We start from the raw sequence: 15,595 nt of genomic DNA on the forward strand, positions 1-15,595 counted from the left end.
CTGTAGGGCGGTCCCTCTGGGGCTGTGCTGTCTCTGTAGGGTGGGGCTGGGCTGTCTCTGCGGGACTGTCTCTGTGGGCTGTCCCTGTAGGGCGGGGAGGGGCAGGCCGGGCTCCCGGAGCGGACGTGACGCGCGGGGCGCTCAGGGGCCGCCCCGCAGCGATGGAGGCGCGGGAGCCGCTGCGGGACGTGCGCGGGGCGCTGTGGGCGGTGCTGGCGCGGCTGCGAGGTGCGGGCCGGGACTGGGGCCGGGCGGGGGTCGGGCCGAGCCTGGCCGTCTCCCCGCGGGCTGAGCTCTGTCTGTGCCGTTGCAGAGGGAGAGCCGGGCGAGGGCCGAGAGCCGTTCGAGCTGCCGCGCTTCTGGGACGCGCTAGGTACGGGCGGGGAGCGGCGGGGCCGGGCCGGGCCGGGATTCGGGAGGGCCGGGTGTCCGGAGGGCCGGGCCGGGGCAGGGCTGCTGTGCCCGGCGGGTCTCCAGCTGTGGGGCGTGCCCTACACTGATGAAGTCACGGAATCGGCAAGGTTGGAAGAGAGAGAGATCTTTAAGATCATCAAGTCCAACCGTTAACCCAGCGCTACCGCTGTAACTCTAAACCACAACAGTGCCATACCCAGCCTTCACCACCTCCTAGGCCAGCCTATTCCAGTGCCTGACCACCCTAACTCTGGTCATCAAACAGTCCAAGGTGTGGCAAAGCAAAGGCTGATATCGTACTGTTCATACAAGATTTCTAAAGGTCTCTATTAAAGCCTCCTGACACATCCTGGTGAACAGGTCATGAATGGATGCAGACTGGGATTCTGGCTATCTCTACCAGCTGAGTGAGAACAGGATACAAGCAACATGCATGGCACAAATGTACTAGGAAATTTTCCTTTATAGTGGGGTTTAGTTCATGTGTTTGTATGGCTTGAGTATAATGGTAAGCAAATAGTATGATCAGAGCTGCTGCTCATCAAGCTGCTCTGTTCTTTTATCTTTTACTTGAGTTACTTTCTCTTCTTTTGCTCTTGTTGGATTTTTTTTTAGGTCAGACATTCCAAGTAGCATCACAGGAAGCTACAAAGCTGAGTCTGGCATTCTCAAGGCCTCCACTACCTTCTGCAGAGGTGAGAGAAAGCCTTGGCAGACCATGAAATGTGTGTGAAAGCTTCAGGTTTTTCTTGGTTCATTTGTCTAAATGGGCTGTGTTCTGTAGAGTATATTAATATAATCCAAGAACTGCTCGGAGAACTTAATTCCTGTAAGGTAGAGAGACATACTAAATAAAAATGTTCTTATATTCTTTAACAGATACAGCTAGTTTCTGATAGAGACAGAATATCGGAGAATAGAGACCTTAAGTTTAACAAAGAATATGCAATGTTTTTGCTGTTGGTTGAGAAAAGTTTATCATACAGGTGTTTGGAGGAGAGAAAAAAGACCTTCAGTTCAGAATAATGATCTAGGTTACTTTTTGCTCCCTGATGCGTGACCATTACACCAGGGAGTGTTTTGTTACTAAATCAGGCAAAGATACATATAGCTTGCTTACCGTGCCTTCATCTCATGCTGTATTTGTTTCTCAAGCAGACTAGTCATTGCTATTCTTCCTTTTTCTCAGAGCAGTCGGAAAGCCAGTGACTGCTTGTGAGGATTTCTAAGTGTGGTGCAGCTGTGTGTTATTCACTGTGATCCTTCTGCCTCTCCATTTTCAGGATTGCCAGAAGCTGAGTGAGGATGTCCAAAATGCAGTTCTTGCAGTTGCCACAGTGTACTACTGGCTACCCAAGGGCCAAGGTGAGATAATGACTGCAAGGCAGTCACCACTGTACAGGATGGTGGTTCTTTCACCACCACTATATAGAGAAACTCAGTGTTTCAGAGCCTCATGAGGTCTGGTATCAGCAAGTTTTCATTAGCATGGTATCCCATTATCACCTGTTCTGTGGACTTTGGATGTGTTTATAAGTGAAGTACTTGTCTGTCTGCTGCTGCAGTTTTCCATCTGTGGGACAGTGATAATGTAGGAAGTTTATAGTTGACTGAGCATTGAAATTTATGAAGTGTTGAAATCTTTGTCCAGACTTCTTTTGGAACTGGGAAGCGCATTCCTCAAAATACTTGTAACTTCATTTATACAGTGTATCTACACAAACAGAGCAGTCTGTGTGTTCATCTTCAGCACTTGTTTTCTGTCAGTTCTGACTTTGTGCCAACATTCTTGCTCCTTCTCAATCTCAACCAGGTACTACTCTTCGAAAGATGGTTCGAGATGCTACCACTGAAGTAGTGGAAGGGATGATCCAACTCACAGACACAATTCTCAATGCTCCAGCGGAGAGGTTGTAATTTTCAATAGCATGACTCTATGATTTTGTGATAATTTTTGGGGAGAAAGGCAAGAAAAAGTTAGAAGTATACTTGTTAGGAGGCACCAAGGGCTTTACACAGACATGGCATGCTAGTGACAAGCTGGTTGGTGACATCTTTGCAGCAGGGTTATTGACTGTAGTGCTGTTATTGACTCTAACCTTCAGGGTTTTGTTTCAGCTTATCTCAGGAACAGCTGATATCAACTGGGGGTGTGTGGGAGGCCTGTGAGCAAGTGTGTAACCTGCCACGAGGTGAGTGTTGTAAATGTAGTGAAACAGAACTAGGACATGTTGTCTTGGAATATTAGCATTTGCAAGGGCATTCCAGCTAGTACAATGGTGGCTGAATGGAGAATGACTCAAAAACTTGACTGGTTTTGAAATGTATAAGCTTGGAAACCAGGTCATATTTTTTGCCTGACAACAGTGCAGCTCTGAGCTCTGCAAGAGTTTGATTGTATAATGATTACAAGTCTACATGAAGGTTGTGGTAAACTGATTTGAAACAGTGGGGTGCCACAGTTTTTATCCTTTTGCTTTTGCAGATAACCAGGCAGCAGTTGTGTCAGCTCTGGCTGCATATCTAGGTGTGGTCAAGGATGCTGTGGAGGAGATGGAAAATGTAAGGAAGCTCCTAAGCCTTAGAGGAACCTGCAGTGGTGGATTCATAGACTCAGAATATTCTGAATTGGAAGGGATACACAAAGGTCATCGAGTCCAGCTCCTGGCCCTGCACAGGACAACCCAAACAATCCCATCATGTGCCTAAGAGCTGTCCAAATGCTCCTTGAACTCTGCAGGTTTGGAGCTGTGACCACTTCTCTGGGGAGCCTGTTCCAGTGCCCAACCACCCTCTATGGTGGTTCAGTGATGGAACACAGGAATTATTTTGCATACAGGCTTTCATATAAATTTGTTCTGACATGATATAGATTATTGTTTTATCCATGAAGTTTAATGAGCTTTTATTCTCAAGCCCAGTTTACTTTGTATAGGATTTCCATAAACCCATGTCCTGAATTGGGGACGGGGAAGGCAATTTAGGATCATATAAGAATTCACTAGATTTTTGCTGTTTGCACTGTTAGAGTGGTGGATTATTTTTTCTTAATCCAGTCGTTTTATGATTAACCAACTGAGATTTCTCCCTTAATTATGTCTATGATGTCTAGATTATGCTTTTCCTTTCCTCCTGGGTATTGCTGGAATTGATGTTAGGCTCTGGGTTTTCAGTGCCTCTGTATTCTCAGGCACTGGTGGAAGGGCAGGATCCCTATGGGGACATCATGGAAGATGAAGAGCTGGGCTTTCGGGGCAACAGAGACACGTATTGGTCAGAGGCTGACCGGCAGCTGCTCAGCTCCTGCATGGGATTAATGAAGGCTTCTAAAGCTTGTCTGAAGAAGGTCTTGGCTGCAGTGAAGGCCCATGGCAAAGCTGATTCTCCAGAGCAGATTGCACAGCTGGATGACCTGGCAGACATTGCTAATGAGATCAGCCCAAGGTAAGCAGGGTTCTCCCCATGCTACTTTTCCCTCTAGACCAGTTCTGGTCTGTCTTTGTGGTCTTGAGTGAGGAGTAGGAACAACCTTTATGATACTGGAACTGTGAGCAGGTGGTGGACACAGGTGTGGTAGGAAGGCTGTTAAGCTGTTAAGAGTTGTGTAAGTCAGGAGAGGAACATAGGGGATGGAGCTGTGACCACATCTCACTCCACAGTGAAAGGGACACACAGGTGACTGAGAAGGCAGTGCATCCCATAGGTACAACTGACATCTCACTGTTGTTCCTGACCTGCGTTCAGGGTGGGTGCAGGCTTTGACCAGGATCTGCAAGTTGTGCTGTCAGAACATTTCCTTGTTCCCCTCTTTTCTGTTCTAGTGTTGATGAGCTGGCTCTGAGCATGTACCCACCTGTGAACCCATTGGCTGTGCGACTCAATGTGAGTATCTGCAGTTCTGATATCTCATATCTCAGTATTTGCATGTGGGACAGTGGCCTGGCTGTAGGGAATGGGAAGAAATCAGATTGGAGTGGTTATGTGACTTCAGGGAGAGATGGGTGTTAGTGACTGCCTCAGTAATAATTTCTTAGGGATGAAGAGTGCCCTTTGTTCTTGCACACTTAACTTCCTTCAGGTGGTAACACATTCTTCATCTGTACCTCTTCAGGGAAGAGCATGGCCACTTGAAACTTTAGCTCTGAACTATAATCCATAGAGATTTCCAGTGATAGAACCTCAGGAAAGTGATGTCTAAGGCTGCCTAAATACCGCAGATGTACTTTTTTCCTTGGGTAGCACAGTCTTACCCAAATAAAGTTATCTATGAAATTAAAAACTCCTACAGTGAGTGTATTTAAGCACTGAAGGAAGCTGCTTGGAGGAGCAGTGGAGTCTACATCTTCGGGAACATTAAAAACTTGACTGGGCCACACTGGCAACCTGACTGAGCTTTGAAACATCCCTTGCATCATAAATGCAGTACAAATCTCCTCACATCTGAGATATTTTTTATTCTTAATCCTGGTTTCATGCATTTGGCCAGTGGCTTGATTTTTTTTTTTTAATAAAAAAATAATTACTTCATATCAAATTGCATTAAAATCAGTCACTTGAAACTTTGTACTTTAATATCAATTACTAATTTCTAATAGCTTATCTTTTTTAAAAAAAGCATTTCAGTCTATGCTTTAAAAAACAGCCAGGATTTTTTTACCTGTCACAGCCAGGAGTAGGTTGGGAGACACTTCCAGCATGGCAGTGATGGATAATTTCATTCTGCATCAGGATCCATGGCAGTTTTATTCATTCTTGGCTCTTGTGCATCCCTATAGTCCTCTTTATTTTCCAGTACTGTTCAGACCCTACTTTTCCTCGCATTTGGCTCACCTTATTTCCCTTTTGTTTCTTTCTAGGCTGCTAAGTTGGCCTCAGTATTAAAGAAAGTCTTAGAGATTGCAAAGTGAGTATGAGCTATAGTTTTATAATTGTGTGTTCCCTGCTATGAAGGCTGATACCCTTCTGCCTTCTGTCAAATATGACTCGTTTCTAGACAGTAGATGATGGCATTTTGGAACTATGATGATGTTATCTAATCACAAAGGGATGGGAGTAAGTAAAGTATGCTAGGGATGACAGTGGTTCCTTGTTTTGGGTTTGGGACTATGGATGTGAGTGTGGGTTCTTCCCTGCTCAAAGCCCTCTGGGACTAGAGCAGCCCTGCTTTACTGCTGTGGTTATTCAGAGCTTCACAGTATCCCCGTGTTGCCTGGATGTATAGATACAGCACACCCAGGAGGCTTCCCTAATGAATTTCCTCCACTTTTGCAGGACAAGCCATGTATGTCCACCATCAGAGGAAGGCTGGGTGCAGTTTCTAACTGGTGCAGTAGATCACAACATGAACAAAGTCAAGAACTTCACACAGGGTCAGCTTTAACTCTTCTGTGCCTACATATGTTGCTGCCACTGGCTCTGGCATCTGCATTTCCAGTGAACTTTGCTGTTCTTCAGCTGCTTGGAAAATGATGAGAAAATGTAGGAGAGAACTTCACTGCTACTTGGAAGAAATTCTCCAGGAAGTTGCCCTTTGCCATTGCAGAAGGTGTAATTTTGCTTGGATTCTTGGGATGATGGGGTGCTGCATCTTAATGTGCCCCATTCTTCAGACATTAAAACTACTGTGGGGTTCAGAGAAAAATAAAATATTGCTAGATTTACATTGCTTTATCTGTCTTCAGAGGGCAAAGGATATAAATACAGAATGAAAGACTTTCTTCTTTTGCAAGCAGCCCAGTGAATAATTATAAAATGGCCTGCACTGCTGCTCTTTCCTGTCTAATTGTAGAGAGCAGTGAACGAGCTTTCTCTATTTTCTCAGAAAGCAGCAGAAAATATTGTTTGCTGCTTTACCAATGTCGAAGATCTATAGGGGGAGATATCCCCCTATGTAGATATCCCTTGAGACATGCTACATCTATCATCACTGTAAAGTTTCAGGATACCCCTTACTTTGTCACAGGTAGGGCAAAAGACTAAGCACTGATGGGCTCAGCACAGGTGTGGTGAGAACTGCAACTTCCGCTTGAACATTCAGCCCATCTTTGTCACAGTGAGGTTCAGCTTCTAAAACTGGAGAGTGAGCATAGTGGCAGATGGGAGAGAGTTGAGTTTGTGCAAATAATCAAAATCAGACATGGTTTTAAATACAACTTTTATTAAACTGTTAACATCTATGCTTGCCTATGATCAGACTACTCTTGTAAGTGGGACAGCAGGATGTATTCTGAGTTGGGCCTCAGGCAGCTGCAATGTTGGTAGTTCTGTAGCTCTTCAGGTTCTGGAGCTGGAGGCAGGTAAGACGTGCAGTGAGTCTTCTGGACCCTGCTTGGGTGGGGGTGAATGGGATTTGCAGCTCTTGAGTGCTTTTAGCTTGCACAGAGCCCAACCTGAAAGGAGAGAAGGGATTATACAGGAATCACCCCTCTTTGTGCTTTTAGTTTCCTGGGTCTAGGATATGCATTTGCTAGACAGGAATGTGGTGCCAAAAAGAGGGAAAGAAAAACTAGAAATAGAAGAAAGCTGGCAGTTACTTGAACTACCACAGTGAAATTGTCATCTAACAGTAGTTTGGGAGAGAGGTGGGACAGGAGAGTTGAAACTCTCCATGGAGACATCTAAGGAGACTTTGTCCTAAATGCAGCTTCTTGAGACAAATGTGGGGTGTTTGTCATGTGAAGGGGAGCCCCTTTGGTGACTCTTGGCTAAGTCACATTTGTCTGGTTCTTTGGTAGAGAAGGGGAACACACCACTGTCTTCATTGTTTACAGTGAGTAATGGGTAGAAAGATGTCAGAAACAGTACAGTTTTACTCACTTAAGGATGTTCAAGTTGCTCACTAAAAAGTAATTGATTTCTCAACAGCATATAATTACTAAATTTCATAGCTCATTTCAGTGACCTCTAACTTTGTCTTATTTAATGTATATTTCTGACTAAGTCTTGTGGCATTTCTCTGGTTATCCTTTTTCTTGGCAGGAGGTTTTCCTTTTGCTGTCTATGCCTTTGATGTTGAAACTTTCACAGATGCTATATTGGCTTCAACTTATGTATTACACATCTGTTGAAAGTTTTCTTAGCTGGTTTTTCTCATTTTCAGTGTGAAAATCATCTGCTTTATCTGTAAATAAAGGATGGAATGTGTTAGGATGGGGCTTTCATGCTGTAATGATATCTTCCTGCCATGTTGTTGCCTGGTTATTTTGGGGGACAGTGTTTCCTGTGCAAGGGCTTCTCTTGCTTGTATTGTGTCTTTTCCATTTGCTGTTCAAGAACAGTTCTTGGATCAGTCAGTTTGCACTTACCTGTAATTCCTTTGTCTGTAAATGAGCCCTTGCCCTGCGACTGCTATCACACACTGCTCCAGGGGTTCCATGAGGGGGTTCTGGAGGCAGATCTTTGCTGTGCCTGGCTCATACTGGACCATGTTTTCTGGGAACTGTTGAAAGAAGCAATGAGCTGAAACTGAGAGAAGAATATCTTTTCTTCTACGACTAAAGGGAGGTGTGTAATATTTTTGGTGCCTGAGCTCCCATTTGCTAGAAGAGGCGAAGTCCAGCTTAGTTTCTTCTGCTCTAGTTTCTCAGAGAGCCCCTGAACCCAGCAGAATTGTTTTCCTGTTTATGACTGTGAAAGCTGTTTTTCCCTACTGCAGTGGCAGAATGACAGCCCAGTCTTACCTCAATGGTAAGAAGGGAATCACAAATGCTGATTTCTTCCTGTGCCAGGTACATGTAGGAGGAGTCCTCATCTCTCAGCACAGCAGTCAGCCTGAGCAGGTGGTTCTCTCCCAGCTCTTTTCCAAACCATGTGTAAGGCACAGAGACTTGCAGGTTGTTGACTGGAACAGAGCGGTGACATAAAAGATGATGAGTGCAGTCTGGTCTTTTCCTGCATGACACCTAGGAGTGTTCAGTGCCCAACGTTGTACTAAAAACTGCTTAAGTAATCCCAAATGTTTAAGTAATCCCAAATGCTTAAGTAATCCCAAGTGGATTTGCAGATTGAAAATCTCTAAGGTGATGTTGCCAAAGTGTTTTATTTCACAGAATGGGTGAGGTTGGAATGGACAATAGTGGATCATCTGGTCTAACCTCCCTGTTCAAGCAGGGTCATCCCAAGGTACATGGCACAGGATTGTGTTCAGTTAGTTCTGGAATATCTCCAATTAGGGAGACTCCACAATCTCACTGGGAAATCACCTAGAATCAATTATTCAGCCAACCTTTTGTAAACCTAGGGCTAGGAGGATTTTTCTGAAATGAGAGCACTTAAGGACTTTTCTGGCAATGCACCCAGGAGAGTCCTTACCTGAATCGCTTTGGAGGTCAAAATGAAACTCTTCCTTCCAAAGCTGGGCAATGGGCACACCATTATAGTGCAGAGCCTGGATCCCAACTACCAGATGAGTAGTCTTTTCTCTACCACTGTGGTTAAACACTTCAATGGAAAGTGTAATATCTTGTCCCAGTTGCAAAGAACTACTTGACTGGAGGTGGATGAAAATGTTGACTGGCTCTTCCAGAACAGAAGGAGTGGAGATAAACTCTGTGCTACTGCTGCTGGTTGTCTCAAGTTCCTTCATATTTCTGCAGGCTTTCTCAAGTACTTTTTTTTCCTGTAGAGAACCTGTCACAAAAAAAGAGGAAGTGCATACATTGGTACTCTTTACTAGTGAGAAGCAGCAGGAAAATGGCATTGATTTCTTCTGGCAGTACTGTAGATAATTGTTTCTAAGGGCATTGAGAGATACTATTTTATGCTTCTGGTTGGATCAGTTTGACAGCTTCACCTGTCAGGATATTCACTGGATGTGCCTGATGGGTGCTATTTGGCAATAATTGTCATAGTTTTTAAAACATCTAACATCTCTCAGAGTAGAGGAGGTAGCTGCTTTTTTGTTGCTGTAGCTAAGGCACAATTCCATGTTCTCATGTGTAGAGAAGTTGCAGTTGTCTCCTGCAGCCATGGAGACAACAAGCCACAGGTTAAGATGGAGTGTAATTGTTGGGCCAGGAAAACAGCACTCAGATTCTGAAGGGGGAGCTACTTGTTGAGATAGAGATTTAGGCAGTATCTGAGAGCACAACAGCCCTTTTCAGAAACCTGGAGTCTGAAATTCATCTATCCATATTTGTATTACAGAAGTAATGGGAGATGGATGTACAGAGTGTAGAGATAACAGAAATCAGTAAAGGTATTCCAGACATGAAAGTACTTGGTGAACAAACACCTCATCTTCCAGAGACCTTAATGCTGTTAAGCAGGATGAAGTTTGGGTGATGACCTCTGCTTTGGCTCTGTAGACAGGGAGAATTAGGTGTTCAAAAGAAGGGGAAGTAGTGAGAAGTGGATGACCCTGGTGCTTTAGTTTGGCTCTGCTCTAGTCCTTTACTCACCACTTGTAATAGTGACAAGGAATGTGCTCAGCCCCATACCTTCAGGATACTTGTAGTTTTGTGTGATGTCCTCACAGCGTTCACTGCCAACACTCTTGGTGCTGATGTTGTTACCAGTGTATTTTGTGCCACCAAAAGCTGGCTTGAGGGTGTCATCTGCCTTGTGTATCCAGACATGACACTTGGCATTGATGGCAGCAAAGAAGTAGCAGACATCATAATCAACATGTGTGTCCCCTTCCTTGATGGCATGAACAGGGGCTGGCCCACAGAAGGATAGATCTGGAGAGAAAATGTGGTCCAGTTAAGATTCAGATGCTTTCCCAACTAAACCTGTTCCTAGTTTAGACCTATAGTGCTGAAGCATCTAGTTTAGGAGGCCATTAGGAAGCATTGGTAGAGCTCTTAGAGCTACGTGAGCTGCACAAACCAAACATGAGTCATCAACAGGGTGAGTTCGTTCCTGTCCTTTAGCATCCTTCCACTGGATTGATGGAGGAATATTTAACAGCTTTATTTGCCCCCTGCTTCACTTCCCCCCTGCTCTTGCTTAAGCCCATCTCTGATATCTTACCTTTGCTTTTTTCCTGGCAGGTGGCATCCAGTGCCTGCCACCCACTGTACTCTGGTAGCAAGTCTGTCCGAGCCATCCAGCATTCGTTCCAAACATGGAAGGTCCTGCAAGAGGCAACAGCAGGAGCTTATATCAAGGGACTGAGCCCTGAGGTACAGTAAAACTTTTGCCAAACAACAGCCAGTTAATGCTCTCTTAACAGAGTTCAGTTCATACTGAGAAGAGCAGAGTTCTGTGTGGAGAAACAAGTGGAGTTTCTTCAGCTGGACTGGGCTATTACTCTTCATTTGTAGGCCCTAGAAATAGGGCACTCTTGATTATGGGTTGCAGCAGTTTATCAAGAACAGGTCTTGTAGACAGGATCTCAGCTGAGCTATCACCTTGCAGCTGTTTTACCTCTTTCCTTTTCCCCATGTTTCATTTCCCACTCCCAAGTGTTGTCTCAAATTCTTGCTTGGACATGTTCTTACCAGACACGAGCACTCTTGTCCTGTGCAAGCAATGTCCCATCTTCATCATAATACTCATCCACACTCAGACTGCTTTTGGTGTTGTGAGCCCACGTAAAGCCAGTGACCACCCTGGTAGGAATTCCCAGGCACCTCAGAACTGTTCAGAAGAGAGAGCTGTGAATCAGTTGTGCATCCTGCCCTCTGGTGATAGATGTAGAGCCTCTTCTGGTGCTAGGCCTGTTAGGAATGGCACCACGTCTGCTGTTTGGGCTTTGCAAGAGGCATTGCTCCCTCAGGAAATAAGACGTCATAGGTGCATTCAGTGAATGGTTGTACTGGTACTCTTACCTCGAAGGCAGTGATGCTAAGTGTTGATGAAGAAACTAAAGAGCTGCCTCTCACCTAAAGATTAAAGGTTATAGCAGCACTGTACCTGAACACAGGACTGCAGCAAACACCCAGCACCTCCCATAGCGGACAGGCTGGAATTTTGATGCAATCCACTGCTGGAGGATGGAGCTGCTTCCCAGCCACTTGGAAGGGGGTGTCCCATGACTGTGTTGTCCAGGCTCACATTCTGTCAGGATTCTAAAGTCGTTGCAGTTCAGCTGCAGAGGAGGACAGAAAGATGTGTTAAAGAATTGCCTCTCTTTGGTAGGTCCACATGATCCTGTTTGTGGAAGCTACTCCCAAAGCAGATGAAACCAAGAGGACTTTTTGTGCAAAGCGTGAAGGTCATGGCTGAGCAGAACAGGTGCAGCAGTCTCCTCTGAGATTTATTCAGTAAGTGCACTCTCACTGCTAAGAACCTCCTGCAGCACTTGTCTGCTGAGGGAGTATCAGGGCAGGCTGGAGATGGGCAGGAGGTGTTGTTTGGAGCAAGCTTCCTCTTTGGTCAGTGGTTTGGCCTCACCTGGGGTTAAGAAGGTGCCCCCTGCTCGGGTCAGGGCTTCTTTCTGTCCTCCTTACCATGGCAGCAACTGCTCGGCAGACGTGGACGGGGTTTTTGCGCTGGGCAGGATCCTTTTCTCTTTGCAAGTGCTCCCCTAGAGCCAGCAGTATGAAGCAGATGTCAACCATATCCTCCTCAAACTGAAACAAGAACACATCATTTCAGGAAATTCTCCATGAACTTTTGTTCTCTTGAGTCCCTACAAGGGTTTGTGACTCCAGATTGTTTCTTCCTTTCTGCTGATAGTTTCAGGTAAGTGGGCTGTGAAGGAGGGCTCCAGGCAGACACTTGCAGGGGAAGCTGAGGACAGACCTCCAACTTCATTGAAGGTGGGAAATGTACTAGCATGATACTGTGTCCCCTGATTGAGGGAAATTGATGTTTTTCTGGAGCACTCCCTAAATTGGCACAGAGGTACTTTTATTATCTGCTGGCACTAAAGTGCAATAGAATCCCATTCTAATTGCTGGCTGTGTCAGATGACCTTGGACAAACAGAAAGATCTTCTTGTCCTCACTTTACTTGTTATATAGAGATAGTATTATTGAGCTCTGTTAAATGCTTTTATACCTGTTGATGAAAGGAAGGCACACAAAGCTCAGATACAGATCAATGCATTCCTTTACAGAGGATGGCCTGAGAAGGAAGCTAAAATTACATGTACTGGGTTATAGGACTTCATACACAGGTCCCTGTTCTCTTGCACAGGAAGTAGTGGGTGAAGAGAACATGGAGATGGATAGAACTCTTTCAATCAGAGCATTCTGTACACACCAGATATATGCACCTTTCCTCTGATGGTGACTGGAAGAGAGCACAGACATACTGGACCTCTTGCTTACCTGACTGAAGTCCCAAGGTTGGGCTAGGATTGCATTTTCAGCCCCCTGGTAGATGATGCCATCTTGGTTTAAAATGTACTCCTGCCGCTGTGCCTCATTAGCCAAGAACACCACATCATCTAGATTAGAGGGGAAAAAAGCATCAGGAAGAAAGCATTCCTGGTCTTAGATGCACTTGTATCTCTCATGCATCAGCAGATTCCGCTGTGCTTTGGCAGTCCCTGGCATTCTGCCCTGAAAAATACTGCAGACTGTGAATCAGACAGGCAAGAAGAATTTCATTGTCATCCCCATTTCCTTGTCTACAAAGTTCCTCTGGACCCAGGCTGTTGCACTCACTGGCTCTTCTGCTCTCCTGGCTGATAAATTCCATTACTAAGAAAGATACAGTGGCCTTAACCAGACCAATTACAATCTTGACTCATCCTAAAATCTCTATTGTAGGAAACACTTAATCAAACATTCTTCCCTTAGCCGAAGGACAGGGCTCTTGTAGTGGAATACTCCAGGGAAGGGACAGAAGTGCTAAGGCTGGAAACCTTGAGCTTTATGAGCCCCTACCTCTCTCCTGAGGTGCTGTGAGGAGCAGGGCAGGACTGGAAGGAGCACTGGGTGAGTCAGCCCCAGCCTCCCTCCATGGAGGCACTGCCACAGCTCCAAAGTTGTTTTTGTGAAGTGACTGATCCCAGCCTGCCTTTCTGTTTCTGACCACCTACCTCGGCACCAGGGATTGAAGAGGAGGGTGAAGTTGCCCAGGAATTGAGGGGATTTGGAGGCACGTAAGAGCAGAGTGTACTGGCCAATGGGAGCATTGGCAGGGGTGTTCAAACACAGGGTCCAGAAGCTTGGGTCCTGCTCCTCCACTGATGCACTCCACTGCTTCTGGTCTCCCAGGCTGGAGATGGGAAATTCAGTCTGGATTTCATCTGCTCTGGAAGAATGTGGTCCTGCAGACAAAGAAATCTGATTGTGTTTATTCCAGACATTGTGTTTATTCCTCACCTGTGCAGACTGCAGGGACCTTGTCTATCTCTGAAGCCATAACTCTCCTTGTGAGAGGGTCACGACAATTTAGCAGCTTAATGCCTACTGAACATTGCTAAGGTCAGTATTGCACTCAGGCCTCCATGTTTGAAAGTGATATGTGCTTTCCATAGATTTGTAGAAACCAGGAATGGCCAGAATGGTACAGACCTGCTGTTCCTGGAATTTAGTGTCTTGTAACAAAAGTCACAGCCCAGTGCTCACAGTATGGTAAAACAAGCTGGGGCTGAAAGCTGCTGCCCTTATCAGGGGTCTCAGCAGAAAACACTCTTAACAGAAAAATCTGTGACAGTCCAGCTAGGTTTGAACATTCCTTATCCCAAAAGCCAGAAGAGATCCCATGAGCATTTTGAAATCATGAAATAGTGAACCTGTATTGGTTATTGTGCTGCAGTTTCTCTTCTGGAAGGGATCTGGTTGTGACCCTGCAGCAGCAGGACACTCTACTTTGCCTTACAAAAAGAGTTCACTGGCCTCACGTCTAAATTTGGGCATCCCTGCCCAGCTCTGGAGATGGCTTTTGCCCCCAGCTCTGTTCTTCAGATGTGTGAGGAGCAGAGCTCTGGTAGGTTTGTAATGGCACTACCTGTCTGTACGATGAGGAAGGTCTTTTTCATCTGCTGCAGGTAGTTGTGTATTGGAGCTGAGAAGCTCACAGTGATGGTGAATGGCTGTCCCCTCCTCACTATGAGCCTTCCAGTGCTGATTTCTTCTGTGTGGTGGTTTTTGTTATTCTCTGGGATCATGAAATCACATTTTTGGATGCTCAGACCTGTAGTGTGAGAAGATACAGAATGACTTTGGGACAGTGAGCTGCCTGCAGTCAGGCCCTGATCCACACTGTGGGACACACAAACAGCAGATTAGGTGTTTCTCCACTCTGACTCCTTAATTCCTCCCACTCCCCCATTCCCTATGCTGAGGATTCCTTTATCTTTCCTTCCAAACTCTTACCTGTCTGTCTTAGCTGCCTCTTGCTGCTTCTCAGACATCAATATCAGCTTTTGATTGCTGTGCCTTTTTGTGCAGTCTGCCATGCAAACTGAGCTCCCTAAGCCTTTAGAGCACTTGGCTCCTGCCCTTCCAGCTCAGCTCTTCTACAAGCCTCATGAACATGGTCTTGGAGAAAGAATTTGTCCCTTCCTGACACACGGCAAATGCTTGGAACTAACAAAAATTATTTTTTCTTACCTTGGCCCATGGTTGGTTCTGGGTACCATGAAAATATTCAGCTTCTGCTTGCTCTGGTGGGCAATGGCTCCTTCCTCCAGCTGTCTTAAAAACTGTCCTCTTTCAAAGTTGTTTGCTTGATCTCTTTGCATGGGGTGGGACGTGGTGTTGCCACCTTTCCAGCTTATCTGGTGTGCAGATGTTGGGGACTCTTTTATCTCTCAGACCACACTGAAGACAGGCTACAGATGAGGTGAAGTTCCACAGCAGATGTGAAGCATTTAGAGACAGCCACTGACAATTCCTTCAAAGAGCTGTGCACTGAAGACCCCTGAGTAGGAAATGCAAATATTAATATGGCTCTAAACAATGCAGAGAGTGCACTTCCAATGGAAGTGTTGGAGAGCTGCTCTCCAACATTGACTCCAAGCTACTTAGATCCTAAACCCTTCAAGGAGTTAAAAAATATAGTCAGTACATCCATTGCTCTTGTGCCTAACTCAGAAAAGTGAAGCCACTTAAAAATGAAAAAAATATGTTAAAAGAAGCAACTAAAATTTTTTAGCTGAATGGATATTGTTTAAAAGTATTGCACTGGAGACTTGGACTAAATACATTCTTAGTATTTCTATATTAAACTTCATAATTGTTTGCTTATATGCATTAAAGCTAGAAACAAACTCTCTTTAGTTTTAGGTTTTTACAGCATAGCCTTAATTGCATAGATTCGCTTTCACAGAATAATTGCA

General features: G+C 45.2%; 2 protein-coding genes across 2 annotated transcripts; one reads left to right on the top strand and one right to left on the bottom strand.

Annotated features, from left to right (window-relative positions):
* The first annotated feature begins 115 nt into the window (after positions 1 to 115).
* Positions 116 to 6,076, top strand: CCNDBP1 (cyclin D1 binding protein 1). The gene is made up of 11 exons (XM_056507396.1): positions 116 to 228; positions 314 to 373; positions 1,030 to 1,109; positions 1,698 to 1,779; positions 2,228 to 2,324; positions 2,533 to 2,606; positions 2,900 to 2,976; positions 3,605 to 3,858; positions 4,236 to 4,296; positions 5,271 to 5,317; positions 5,686 to 6,076. The coding sequence occupies exons 1-11, from the start codon at positions 162 to 164 to the stop codon at positions 5,792 to 5,794; spliced, it is 1,008 nt and encodes a 335-aa protein (XP_056363371.1). The 5' UTR covers positions 116 to 161; the 3' UTR covers positions 5,795 to 6,076.
* Positions 6,077 to 6,420: 344 nt separating this feature from the next.
* EPB42 (erythrocyte membrane protein band 4.2) lies at positions 6,421 to 14,991 on the bottom strand. The gene is made up of 13 exons (XM_056507395.1): positions 14,868 to 14,991; positions 14,263 to 14,448; positions 13,349 to 13,579; positions 12,633 to 12,751; positions 11,808 to 11,930; positions 11,272 to 11,446; positions 10,857 to 10,995; positions 10,387 to 10,490; positions 9,852 to 10,094; positions 8,725 to 9,042; positions 8,094 to 8,254; positions 7,719 to 7,852; positions 6,421 to 6,803 (listed from the first exon to the last, which is right to left on the bottom strand). The coding sequence occupies exons 1-13, from the start codon at positions 14,875 to 14,877 to the stop codon at positions 6,653 to 6,655; spliced, it is 2,094 nt and encodes a 697-aa protein (XP_056363370.1). The 5' UTR covers positions 14,878 to 14,991; the 3' UTR covers positions 6,421 to 6,652.
* Between the last annotated feature and the right edge of the window lie 604 nt (positions 14,992 to 15,595).

This window comes from Oenanthe melanoleuca, chromosome 20, assembly GCF_029582105.1.
Source record: "Oenanthe melanoleuca isolate GR-GAL-2019-014 chromosome 20, OMel1.0, whole genome shotgun sequence".
Taxonomy (NCBI): Eukaryota; Metazoa; Chordata; class Aves; order Passeriformes; family Muscicapidae; genus Oenanthe; species Oenanthe melanoleuca.

Bases quoted from the DNA above. Each gene is read 5' to 3' on its own strand.
- CCNDBP1 (XM_056507396.1), top strand. From the start codon at position 162: ATGGAGGCGCGGGAGCCGCTGCGGGACGTGCGCGGGGCGCTGTGGGCG. The intron at 2,977-3,604 runs GTAAGGAAGCTC...CTGTATTCTCAG, and splicing joins CTGTGGAGGAGATGGAAAAT to GCACTGGTGGAAGGGCAGGA. The intron at 3,859-4,235 runs GTAAGCAGGGTT...TTTCTGTTCTAG, and splicing joins GCTAATGAGATCAGCCCAAG to TGTTGATGAGCTGGCTCTGA.
- EPB42 (XM_056507395.1), bottom strand. The intron at 12,752-13,348 runs GTAGGTGGTCAG...CCTCTAATCTAG, and splicing joins CTTCAATCCCTGGTGCCGAG to ATGATGTGGTGTTCTTGGCT. The intron at 6,804-7,718 runs GTAAGTGCAAAC...CTCTCCTTTCAG, and splicing joins TACAGACAAAGGAATTACAG to GTTGGGCTCTGTGCAAGCTA.